The sequence below is a fragment of the Cibotium barometz genome, chromosome 34 (assembly GCF_041138505.1).
Source record: "Cibotium barometz isolate CiBa-2024 chromosome 34, ASM4113850v1, whole genome shotgun sequence".
In the NCBI taxonomy this organism is placed as follows: domain Eukaryota; kingdom Viridiplantae; phylum Streptophyta; class Polypodiopsida; order Cyatheales; family Cibotiaceae; genus Cibotium; species Cibotium barometz.
The window spans coordinates 31,247,319-31,260,798 of NC_141079.1; the positions used below are offsets into that span (position 1 = coordinate 31,247,319).

At 39.3% G+C, this 13,480-nt stretch overlaps 1 protein-coding gene across 1 annotated transcript; it reads right to left on the reverse strand.

The window, feature by feature from the left end:
* Positions 1–205: 205 nt before the first annotated feature.
* On the reverse strand, positions 206–2,085 carry LOC147618908 (uncharacterized). The gene has a single exon (XM_086774500.1). The coding sequence runs from the start codon at positions 2,052–2,054 to the stop codon at positions 543–545; it is 1,512 nt and encodes a 503-aa protein (XP_086630626.1). The 5' UTR covers positions 2,055–2,085; the 3' UTR covers positions 206–542.
* Between the last annotated feature and the right edge of the window lie 11,395 nt (positions 2,086–13,480).

Sequence of the window (13,480 nt, forward strand, 5' to 3'; positions counted from 1 at the left end):
AAACCTCGCCTTAAATAAGGCACCTAATGGTTTACTTGTTCAAGAAGCTATCGTACCTTACACTTTCCTAAGATAGCATTACTTTAATACACCTAAATGTGTGTGTGTGTGTGTGTGTGTGTGTGTTGGGGGGGGGGGGGGTGTGGGGGAAAGAGAGGTGTTCCACCATCAACCCCAATGCGTGGAGATACAAGAAGGGACAATCTTACAATGTGGAGATAATTTACATTTCTCATCAAACATTTCTGCACAAACTGTCATATATACAGGGTGCCTACCGCATCCCATGCATGGTGCAAGGGTAATAAATCATCCTTGTTGAATTGTAGTCTTCATACATACTGTTAGTGCTTGATGATTCCCTCTCTTCTGCTTAGGAATACAAAGGTACCTGAAGAAAAGAGCTTACCACCATAGCCCACTAGCAGGCTGTAAAGGATGATGAAGCTACAATGACATTGAGGTTACCACCAGAGCCCACCATAGCTATGGTGCAACAAAAAGTAGCAGGTACACAAAAGGCATACTTCGAGTCACCATCCCTATCGTGCCGATGCAGACAACAAACGTATAAACGCCCCACACCGCGATATGAAGGAGCTTCTCTTCTCAGATGCATTCCCATAACCCATAGGGAAGATATTACCTTCATCCCAGAACTCCTCCTCCACATCACATGCAAGCTTCTCCCATAGATTATTTGGCACTTCTTCTTCTGTCTTCAATAAAAATCCTGGCTTTTTGGGTAGTAGAACAGACGAGACACGCCCACCATGCAGCTTTCTCAGATCACATATTGAAACAACACCATCATTATGGGCAACGCAGAACTCATTCCCTCTACTTTTGAGGGCTACACAGGGGGTTTGGTTATTGGGGGTTTTGTTCCAGTCCAAAATGGGCATGTAGATCGGAGTTTTCTGATCCCAGAGACCCAAAAAACTGTCATTTCCAGCTATGGTGACTGCTTTCTCTGAGTTCATAGACAAGGCAGAGACTGGCTTCACATCAGAAGAGACCATGCTGACACATGCCTTGTACCCAATATCCCATAGAGAAATCTCGCCTCTTTCATTTCCAACACAGGCCAACCCATCTTTTGCACCCACATCAAGGGCCAATGTAGAGCTTTCCTCTATTTTGAGAGTTTTGAGGAGTTTCTTCCGCTGGCCAGACCATGCCTTCACAATATGTTGGCTCTGAACCGTGGGTTTCTTGCACTGTATGATACCCAAAACTGAGCCAATGTGGCATTGCCATGGTGAACCAAGCCTAGTTTCTAACAATTTGTCCCACCCGAATTGCTTCTCAAAGCAAGGGGGCACCTTGGATGGTGAGAAATTGTGCTCATAGTGTGAGAGAAAAGAAGGAACAGACAATGGGTTTTGTAGAGATTCACATGAAAAGAATGCCCATGAGGGCAACAAATCGTGTGAAGTTAGATCCTCTTCACAGCCCAATTGCTCTCTAACAGAGCCATTGCTAGGGGCTTCATTTCCCCATTTTTGTGAGGCCTTTCGTGAGTCAGGAATGACCCCTAACCCTAACCCTAACCCTAGACCTTCTAACCCTAACCTTGCATCAGGACGCAACCCTGGCCTGTGATTGGCCGACTCCCTCCTCCCACATTCAGACTGGCCATTGAAAATTCTGGAAGCAAAGGTTGCTTTCCGAAACCCAGGCGACATATCGGCATCAAGCAAGCAGGAGAGAAGCCCCAAACCGGAGCACCGAAACCCCTCTTGGTTCTGATGAAGCTTCTCGAGTGACGATGTGCTTTTGCTCCTGGTTCGTCTCTTGTGAACCTTCTGCAGAGGCCGCGAGAGGGGAGATTGCTCGGTTTTGCAGAGAGAGCCCTCTGATTCTGCAGAAACAGTGGCGGGGGTAGGCTGCGAAGCTTCTTGAGTGGCAAAGCGATGGCGGATAAAAGAGAATCTGAGGGCGCGCAGGAGGGTGGCGATAGTGGCCAGACAGAGGGCAAGCCATGTCCAAGAGCTTGCTAGAAGAGAGTCTAACAAAAACGGGAAGGGGAGGTTCGCCATAGCCATGGCCATAATGCAGGAGAAGAGAGAGACGCAAGTTCCAACGCTGCCACAGGCTGACAATTTGGAACTCCAGCTCTATTTATTCTAGAGGGAAGGAATAGATTAAGGTGACGTGTTAAAATGAAATATTTAACCTAATTTAAGAGTGACGTGTAATAAAAGAAGACCAAGTAAGAGGAGGCTTGAATGGACCCAAGAGACCCTTTCTCACCAATGAAATGTCCTCAAGCTTTCACACTTTGCTTAAGGCACAATTTCTGATAAGTGCAAGGGTTTGGATGGGTGCGGGGTTGTTGGGCACAATTGTTGCTAACTCGGATACATGCATAGGGTTTCGATGGATGATTGGTCGTTGGGCACAACCTATATGTGTAACCAACCACCCTACAAGAATCGCATACCCTGAAGAAATTTACAATCGAAGGGTAATGTTCATCCACTAAGATAGCATGGGATGGGTAAATGACTGTAGTCTCATTGGTTTAGTAATCCACAGATGTACAATCTTGCTAGCCCAACCTACCCATGTCTAGCCACCACACTCACTAATGTGTTAATGACCTGCAATCCATTCTTATGACAATACATGTGTAATAACCCCCTAGTTAAATCTTGTGCGTTGTGTTCTTACACACCCTCAACCAAGCCCATGTCTTTGAATGTTTACTCCATGTAAAGCACAAAGAGCTTAGAGGACTTGTTTTACGTATCCACCACCACATGCATGACCACTTACCATAACTTCAACAAAACACTTCACTTCCCTTTGGAAATCAACATAACAAGAGTGGGTTTGTGGTGACAAGGTAGGCTTAGAGCCCACCACTCGATTGGGTGACCCTCCTCTACTCACGTGCCTCTCCTACAATGCATTTCATGTAGTTTTCAAAAGAGTCTTTGTGAGTATCAGCCCTAACCTATGTGGCATCCACGTTCACAAGCTTAATCATATTTGTACCACAATTAATTATGTAGTGGATGCTCTCGTTTCTTTTTTTGAGATGCATTTAAAACTTTTTCTCTTCACCTTCTTTATGGGAGATACACTTCAACCTTCTAATTTCTTATAAGTGATTCTAGCTATTTTTTATTTAGTTATGAGTTCAACATGTTTGCTTGTTCTATTCTACCTGACATTCCCTTGATGCCTTCAAGGGACTCCCCCTATGCCACCACATGTGCTACTATAAGGCCGGTACTTAAGGCTATCACCTCAACTAATTACCTACATAATGAAACAATGTGAAGGTGGCATCCACATTAATTACAAGCATGTCAGTACATTAAAGGCACATTTGTTATGCATGACGTAATGTTAGGAGTTGAAACAATGAATGCGATACTTAAATTGCTATCTTATCATCACAGAAGAAATGACACTTTACGTTAAAGTGTAAAAGTAGTTTTCTTAGCACCAAATGATGTAGACCATAGTAGCGATGGAACCATGCTCAAGGCATGTAATCTGTTGGAGATGCAATCCACACTTCTAGAGAGAACCAGCTCACATGGTGAGTAAGCTTGTGGATTTTAACTCTTCTAAGTTCTCCCATCAATCAAAAATACAACTTCATTACGTGAGCCAGTGCTCCAGAAACCTGGTTTGTATGCCGATCGCGTGTTAGGGCAATGGTTAGAATGGAGTTCGGGAGTCCCTAGGTTGTGGGTTCAAATCTAACCTATGCAAGCGAGGGCACTTGTGTGTGTGGGTGATAACATATGTACTTTCTACTGCCAAGTAAAGAAAAAACAAATTAAAGGAAAAAAACCTAGCTTGTAATGTATTCTAAAATTTAAAAAACCTCATATGGAATTGGGCATGGCCTTAAATTTCATTATATATATGCATGTATTAGCTATAACCCCAGTATTTGTTTTATTTTATACGAATTATTATTGATGATCAGTGATCACCTTTATTTTGATTGGTTGGAAAAAAACATTTTGACCTCAACCTGTAATTGTGAAACATTTGAACAAGAGTCACGTGACGGGTCAAGGGTCTAGGGTCCAGTCAGCAAATCTATGTGCTGGCAGCTGGCATCCATGCGTGATTGCACACCCGACAATGTGATTGGCTACAATTGACCGAGCAGACCAGACTAATCATTGCGTCTTTTTTTGACCACATATGCATATTGGCGGCCAACAGGGCTCCACGTCAGCCCGCACACTTTTTTCGAAAAAGTAAAAAACCACGTCAGCAGCGCACACTGGATATGCTTGCCTCGGTCCCCCCCTTGACTAGCTTCCACGTGGCCGCTTCTACAAACATCTTATTTCGAATTTTTCAAATCTAATGGCATCTAAACTTTTTTTTAAATCCCAATTTTTGGCAGAATTTTAAAACAAAATAAAAAACCTTTCCATATATTAAGAAGTTAAAAATCCTTCAATTGCCAAAAAAAAACCTCTTCTAAAACCTTTGATATAGAGATTTAAACATTCAATCAATAGAAATTAGACATTAATGCCAATGGAGACACAACCTAGTGGTAAGGTGTTGAAGTCCCATGCATGAGGTGCTTGGTTCAAAATCTACTGGCTGTTGACAGTGGCATGAAAAGCACACACGCACACGAGCACAAAGATCCCCCCCAAAAAAAAAGACATTAAGAGGAAGAGAAAAGAAAACACACAATACTAATTTCACACACAAATAAATTATCACTTATTACCAAGGAGACTAGGCCATTAATTTTTTATGCATGACCATGTGTGGACACTAGTGGCCAACCTTGGCAACTCTCAAACACTGCATTCTAGCCCCTATACCTAAGTCATGGACCCTTGTATTTAAAAAATTCAATATTATATGTCAAATTCAAAAACCTTCTACACCCTTCCAATATCACAAAAAAAATGTTTTTTCTCTTATAGGTTAAGACTTTTTATACCCCTAAAATTCACATTTCACAAGAACCTTCTCTTTTTTTTTTTTTTTTGTCAAGGTCAATTCTCAAAATTTGCCATACATTGACATTAAACTTTGATTTTCCGTGAACATTGTTTATAAGCTTACGAAGGAAATTCTTAAAAATTTGTCAAGTTCCTTTGCAATGTTTGCATCTCTCTCTCTCTCTCTCTCTCTCTCTCTCTCTCTCTCTCTCTCTCTCTCTCTCTCTCTCTCTCTCTCTCTCTCTCAGCAATAATTCCATGTGTGTATGTGTGTGCGCACGTGCGCGAATGCAAGAGACATGATATAGTTCTGCCATCAAAGCATCTTTGTGCTCTGGGAGTTTTTATTGTCAATACATGAAACAATAATCATTTCCCATCAATCATTTTCAACCCCTCAGAATTCTGAGGCTGGGGGTGGTGGTGGCGGGGGTGTGTGTGCACGGGGCCTCCTTCCCCCACCTCTATTCCTATTTTCCCCTTCACTTAGTGTGGACCTTGGGCAAGCATTTTTTTTCTGTATATTGTTTGGCATCTCAAAGGCTATTTAAAAAGCGCACCCCATATGGTGGGTCTAAAATTTTTAGAACATCAATACAAAGTGACCAAGGTGTTGGTGTACCACAAGTGTGTGAAGGTCCTTACTTTACTCTCATGTTTTCCTGATATAATCACCAATCGCAAGTTGTGAAACACCCATTTTTATAGAGCTTCCCAAGTCAATGATTAGAGGTGCCCAATAATACATTGGGCCTCAACAAGTTAATATAACAAAAGGTATGATTTTATAGTACTCTCACCCTTTCTCTATCAACATATACACATAATTTATCTATTTGAAAGTTATTTCCTCCCAAATCCAAAGAAAAAGTAAAGTTCTAGTCTCTCTCACCCTTTCTATATCAACACATACACATAATTTATCTATCTGAAAGCAATATTGCCTCCTAAATTCAAAGAAAAAGTAAAGTTCTAGTCTCTCTCACCCCTAGCAAATTATATAAATTGGACACATGTGCCTTTGCTTTGTTTTATCGTCATGTCACCTTGTTTTATTAGCATGTCACTTTGAAAATGATGCATTTCTACCCTTCAAGTAGGTTGCGTGTTGGGAATGGTGCATGGAGTTATTTAATCTTGAATCTCTATTTTATACAAATTCCATACAAGCTCAAATAGTACTCGTGTTAAGGAATATTATTTACAAAAGCAGTCTCTTCTTTTAAGCACCAAGTTGTGAACTAAGTGCAAATTTTTTATTAGCTTAATGTAGGCAAGACATCAATGTAACAACCATTTGTTAACCTCTTCGCCAAATTGTTTACTCCCAACTAGAGACATTTTTAGATCCAAATATTGATATACTTGTTGTATTTATTAGCAAAGATTTAAATTTTGATAAAACCTAAATTAGAGATTAATTGGCACTCCCATGGCAAGTTGCTCAAGATATGAATGCATGCTCTTAAGGCTAGTTAGTATATGAGAAAGTTAAGAATATGTAAACAAGGTGGGAGACCTTTGCAAGTGATTGCAAAGGTGGGAGACCTTTTGCAAGTGATTGCAAAGGTGGGAATTATGCTCATATTTTGTGAGCTTTTTTGTGTCTTTGTTTATTTTTTGCTCACTTTCCTTTTTGGCAATCACAAGCATATTTTATTTTGAGGTTAGAAAAAATCAAAGGCTTGTTAGCAATAGAGGAGAAGAGATGGAGTTTAGCTTTGACGGAAGCAATAATCCATTCACATTCCAAAATTATATCTTCTTCCTATACAACCTTTGACAGCAGCAATAATCCATTCACATTCCAAAATTATATCTTCTTCCTATACAACCTTTAGCAAAAAACTTAGAGTTTAAGGGTTTAGTTTCTATATAGATTGTGCATTCAAAATTATATCTTCTTCCTATACAACCTTTAGCAAAAAACTTAGAGTTTAAGGGTTTAGTTTCTATATAGATTGTGCATTCAAAATACCCCAAACATGGCATGCTTATTCCAAGGAACCCACTCAAATGTCATGAGATTATATTTATTCCATGGATAAATTTGAGCTCATGTTGCTTTAATTTCTTTGACCACTTCAAATCCAACCTCTATTCTAGGAAGCTTTTGGTTAGGTTTAAGCACTGGGGGTTTTTAAATGGCTCATTCTTGCCAAGAGCATTGTGAAAGTTTTCTTATAAGTTTTTGAGGTGCTAATTTGCATGGATTGATTAACATCTAAATACGATCAAGGATGACTAATTAAACACAAACATTACCCATCCAAGCACCACCAAGGATGATTTTGTTCCATTTGATTAATTGAATACATATCCAAATGCCACCAAGGATGATTTCATTCCTCAAGTACATTAGGGGCTACACAGAAGTCACATTCCATAGTTTCACCTATGGTTTTCCTTAAATAGCCTAAAGATTTTAATGTACTTCCCACTAGCATCTAGCATAGTATTGTGTCAAGGGATGATTGTTGATTGGCCTAAAGATATCCAAGTTTCCAGCACATCATATTGTAGCTATAGCGTTAGGGCTAACGAATGTTATTTTCTAAGTTTTCCATGTTAGAGGGTTAACTAATGCTCTTTTGCATTTGACATTCTTACCCATATGAAGATCTAGCCATACCTTGAGAGGTATCTCAAGAGGAAGCACTCAATTTGCAGTTTCTTGTTTATTTTCAAGGAATTAGTCCACCATAAAATTCCTCATCACTCTCAACATTGTTAAGAGTGCCCAATGTGTATAATGGCACACTTGCCATCCTTTTTTTAGATTTATTTGGAAGCTTTTAAATCCTTTGGAAGTTCACATTTGGCATGTGAGGCCCTTTCATATAGTCTTTCAATCTTTTGCATAGTTCAAGTGCATAGGTCAAGACGAGGACATAGGAGTGCACTAACACCATCATCAACTTCGCAAGATAAGAATGTATGTGATCTCAGTAAATGAGGTGTGGAAACACCTTTAGTCACATATATTTCTAGGTCTTGTAATGATATATGGCAAAGACATCATCTTGTCTTCTCGTAAAAAGCCTTAATTTCACTCTCTGAGCTTGCAACGTCACCAATGAACTCTTCCTATGTGTTTCAGTAATGGGAAGTTCCTCTTTCTCCTCTAAAAGGGAAAGTGCTACTCCTCCTTTTAGGTTTGGTTTGCCGCTATGAGTTTGAAATTATATTGTTCATTCAGTGTTAATAAGTGACTCGACCCAAACAACTTAATCCTAACCATGTATGCCTCAGCTTACTTATCATGTTCCTCTCAGTGGCCTTGGCCAAATTCGTATCATTCTTCTAGGGTAGTGCATTGAGTTATAGTTCCTAGATTTATTTTTCAGGGGCATTGAGTGAGGTGTTAAATGGCATTGTTAATGCATTGAGCTATAGTGCCTAGATTTGTTTTTTAGTGGCATTAAATGAGGTGTTGCTATAGGCATTGTTTCATCATATAATTCCCCATTATTCTTTCTCATAATGTAGCAAAGAACCACCAATGCTCTTTTTACCATTTGTAGTAAGTGCCTCACATATGGGTCACATGTGGGTTCCTTGGTTTTATGGACAACCTTAGAGTTTGTGATGCTTTAGCATCATTACAAGATTTTTGACTTTTACTCACACCTTGGCTTGCAAACTTGCAAATGCATGAGCCTATTCAAAGGTATTGTGGAAACATATCTCCTTGGGAACTCTATGAATAAGTGATTGATTACATATTGTTCACATCCTAAGAATATGCTTGGCGGGGCCAACTACCCATTTGTGGTCATATATGATGCGTCATGTATTGGTTGCCAAGGGATTTAGAATATTATTATTAGCATTGAGGCATACCCTATTTTTCTAACACAAGATAGTACAAGTACCCTATGTTGCTAGCACAAGTACTTTGATGGTGACACTAGTTCAAATGTATCTATGGCATCTGCCTTCACACCTCCCATAGTGGAAAAAGCCAAGTGGAATGGCAGGGGTACATATACACATGCATTGGTGTAACTCTATATGAAGAGGAGCATTATTCCTTATATTTTCTCATGTAAAATTTCCAAACATGCTTGGGATAACGCTTGCTGAGCTTTACCAGGTGCCTAACAAGGCACGAGTGACCTGCTTACGCAAGCAGTTAGAGTCTGCGCATATGAATAAGGGATGAGTTCCTCATAATGATTAAATATCTCAGTGAGTACCTTTCATGTATTGATGAGGCCTATCCAAACTATTCATTGGTGTCTACTATTCTCATAGCTTTACCAGATTCATACCAAGGTTTTGCATCCACACTTCGACTCATGATAAAGGGTAATTACAATGCCTTTTCATTTGATGAGTTGGTTGCAATGATCTTGCAAGTAGAGCAATCTCGGCAAAACCTCACCAATATGCATGTGGGAGATCAGGCATTCGATGCCACTAGAAAAGGTAAAGGAAAAGTGTTTTCTCAAGGCGGTTATAAGCCAAAGGCAGAATCAACCCAATCTCCGAGAAAGGATGTAACCAAGGGATGATAAGCCTAAGAAGAAAGCCAAATGCAACTACTATCAGAAGCTAGGCCATTATATTAATGAGTTTAGAAAAAAGCTTGAGAGGGATAAGAAGAAAGAGTTTGGCATGGTTGTTGTGGCCAATGCATTAGCACCAAGTTTTGAAAAGAAAGAGTCAACAAATAATGAACATGATGATTTGGAATTCATTGTGTATTTTAGCTATGCTCCTTTTGTCCACCATGAGCATACATGTGTGTGACAGATCCGCATGTCTAGTACTTTGATAGTGGTACTAAAGCACATTACTTCTGAGCATGATTTATTTTTCTCCCTTGAGTTTGCTCCTCAATGCGGAATAGTTACATGTGCAAAAACTCCTTATATCTAATAAAATAAGTTAGTAAGGTTGTTCTCTGGTGGGAAAATCACTCTCTCAGAAGTCTTGTTTGTGCGAGAGGCATTAAAAAGACCTTACTGTTAGTCTCTACCATTGCTATGGTAGGCCTAGTGGTCATATTTATTGATGACATGTGTACAATTCATGATCGGAGTGATGGAGACATCACTGTGGCTTAAAAGGACACCATCAATCAGGGGATATCTCTACTTTACAGCTTTTACATTGTTATGTAAGTGGTCTTATGAGGACACTATCAATCATGGAATATCTCTACTTTACAGCTTTTACATTATGATGTAAGTGGTCCCCTATGAGGACACTATCAATCAGGGGATGTCTCTACTTTGCAACATTTATTGATGATGACTACTTCAGGCACACCTTGGCCCTGAGCATGGTATAAGAAGATAAACACATACTTGGTTGCAAATGCTTTTGTAATAGTTCAACTGAGAGTATCCTCTATGTTAAGAGTAGTAAAAATTATGTTTTGGTCATCGTTTTATATGTTAATGACATGCTACTCATAGAACCTAATGAGAAGAATATTTCAGCCTTCAAGAGTTGAATTACATGTATCATTTGAGGAGATATATTGGGCTTAGCCTGGTTGTTGCTACACCAATAGAGACGAGTGCTAGGCTTAGTCTCCAAGATGCAATTGAACCATTTTGATCCATCTTTTTTCATCATCTATGTAACACAAGGCTAGACATTCATAGTTTAGAGTCTCCTAGTTGAGCAAGTTTATGCACAGTCTCAGAAGTAAGCATTAGTAGACTGCTAGTTTACTTATAGGGCAGTGCCACTGAAACGCTTGGCTTGTTCTATGCTAAGGGGAATTATATTCAATTGTATGCTTTCAATGATTCCAATTGGGCTAGATGTTATGACACATGAGTTCCACTAGTGGCTTTTACTTTCATCATCTTGGAAATTCATGTATATCATGGATCAGTAAGAAGGACAATGGCCACTTTTGAGCTATGAAGATGAGTACAAGGTAGCTTTTATAGCAATTGTGGAGTGTGTATAACATAGACTCCTTTTGGAAGATCTTGGTGTTGGATAGTGTTAGCCAGCAGTCCCCCAGCAGTCCCCCATCTCCATTTTCATTGAGACAACTAGAGGCATTAGCCATTTGTGAGGAACCCAATGTTTCATGCTTACATAAAGCACATTAAAATGCATCATCATTATGTCAAGGAGACACTCATGTCATTATGTCTCTACACACGATAATGCAGTAGATATGTTCACGAAGGTTATCTCATGAAAGAAGTTTGAAGCTTTTTGCAAAGCTTTGGGTTTATTACCATTTGAGGATTGATCAGCCACATAATCCCTGTACATGCTCACATCATCATTACAAGAGTGATTTGTAGCCATTTATATGGTAATGATGTGTGGACATACGCTAATAATGGGATGGGGTACTTTTTCCCTCTTTAGGAGGTTTTTTCCCCAAGCATACGTGCACATTGTTATGAGTGTGTAAGTGACCTTATCATGTCACTTCACTCATTCTCATCAATCTACTTAGAGTTTTTTGCTTTTATCTATCGCTCCTTGTTTGTTACATCTATGTGTGTGTTGCTACCTTGATCTCCACTCTAATAAATATCTCAAGCCATGAAAATGGGTAATGTGAAAATGGTCACTATGAAAATGGAGGAGGGCGTAATGGAGAGCATAAAAATAGGGGATGTGAAATGGTTGACATGAAAATGGAGGAGGGAGTGAAAATGGAGGGCATGAAAATGGTGGGTGTGAAAATGGTGGGCATGAAAATGGTTTTCATGGGTGTGAAAATGGTAGGCATGAAAATGGTTTTCATGGGCACGGGAATGGTTTTCACTGGCTTGGATTTTATGCCATGAGGACAATTTTCATGAGGGGGTTTCACACATGAGAATGGTCAAAGGATTATAGTTTTTATGGATAAGGTTATCCTATTAAGCCTCCAAAATTTGCAATACAATCTCAAAAATCTTGGAGAACTTCACGACGAGAAGATTTTCACGGTCACGAAACTACAAACCTGATTTTCACGATGTGAAAATGCAAGGTGTTTTTTTAATCATAGCATGTGAAAATGTAAGTGACCCACAAATTTGATTTTAAAAGTGTTTTTTCTTATATCTCCCTATCTTATGCATCCAAATTAGATCCTATAAACATGAGGATTCTATTTTTGTGCTAAACTGAAACCTAATTTATGAATATATATATATATGTATGTATGTATGTATATATGTATGTATGTATGTATGTATGTATGTATATATATATATATATATATATATATATGTATGTATGTATATATATATATACATATATGTATGTATGTATGTATGTATATATATATATATATATATGTATGTATGTATGTATATATATATATGAGGGGGTTTCACACATGAGAATGGTCAAAGGATTATAGTTTTTATGGATAAGGTTATCCTATTAAGCCTCCAAAATTTGCAATACAATTTCAAAAATCTTGGAGAACTTCACGAGGATTTTCACGGTCATGAATGTTGGAATTAGGGTTGCAGGAAAGCACACAAAGGCTTGGAGAAGAAGAAGCAAGAATGCACACAACACACAATGTATTAGATTGTGTCAATGTACAAAAGATAAGTTAGCCCTAGAATGATGGGCGTATATACAAGCCAGGGGAAAAAACCTCCTAAAGAGGTAAAAATGCCCTGGTGGTCCTAAGTGTGTTCACACACATCACTGCCTATATATATGGCAACAAATCCCCCTTGGGAGGAGTGATGGTGTGAACGAGAGCTAGCACTCATGTATAGGGCAGTGCCATGCCCAAAGTAGATCAGTCCACAAAGGGAAGCAAGCCCAAAGCTTTGCGGAAAGCTTCGAACTTCTCACGAGGAAGCGCCTTTGTGAAAAGATCGGCGGAGGTTGTCCTGTGTTGGCACATAGGCCAAGCTGATCTCTCCTGCTGAGAGTCTCTCCCTGACATAGTGATAATCCACCTCAATGTGCTTTGTGCGAGCATGAAAAATTGGGTTTCTCGCAAACTGCCAATACGCTCTGACTGTCAGTGTAGATAGAGGTGGCAGACTCCTGTCCAACACCCAAGTCAGCCACCATAAGCCGTCTGAGCCATACACACTCAACCGTAATGCATACATAAATGAGGCAACCAACAGCTATTTGATAGAGTGTGACATCAAAGTGATCTCCAGCATCATGAAGACTCAACTTCAAACCTGTCTCCATTGGAGTAGCAATAGGCTTGCAGTCTTCAAGGCCAAATCTCCGCAACAATGTCTCAATATACTTTGTTTGACACAAAGCAATACCTCCATCACACTGCTTAAATTGTATCCCCAAATAATGATGCAAATGCCCCAAATCTGACATATCAAAAGAGGCATTCAAATCAGCCTTAAAATCAGCAATATGACTCTCATTTGGTCCTGTGAGCAGCATGTCATCGACATAGAGAGCAATGATTAGATGTACATCATCCACATGTTTAACATACAAAGTGCTTTCTGTTGGACTATTCTGAAAACCATGTGCAGTCAAATATGCATGTATCTTTTCATACCAAGCTTGTGGAGCTTGCTTTAAACCATATAAAGCCTTTTTCAACCTGCACACTTTGT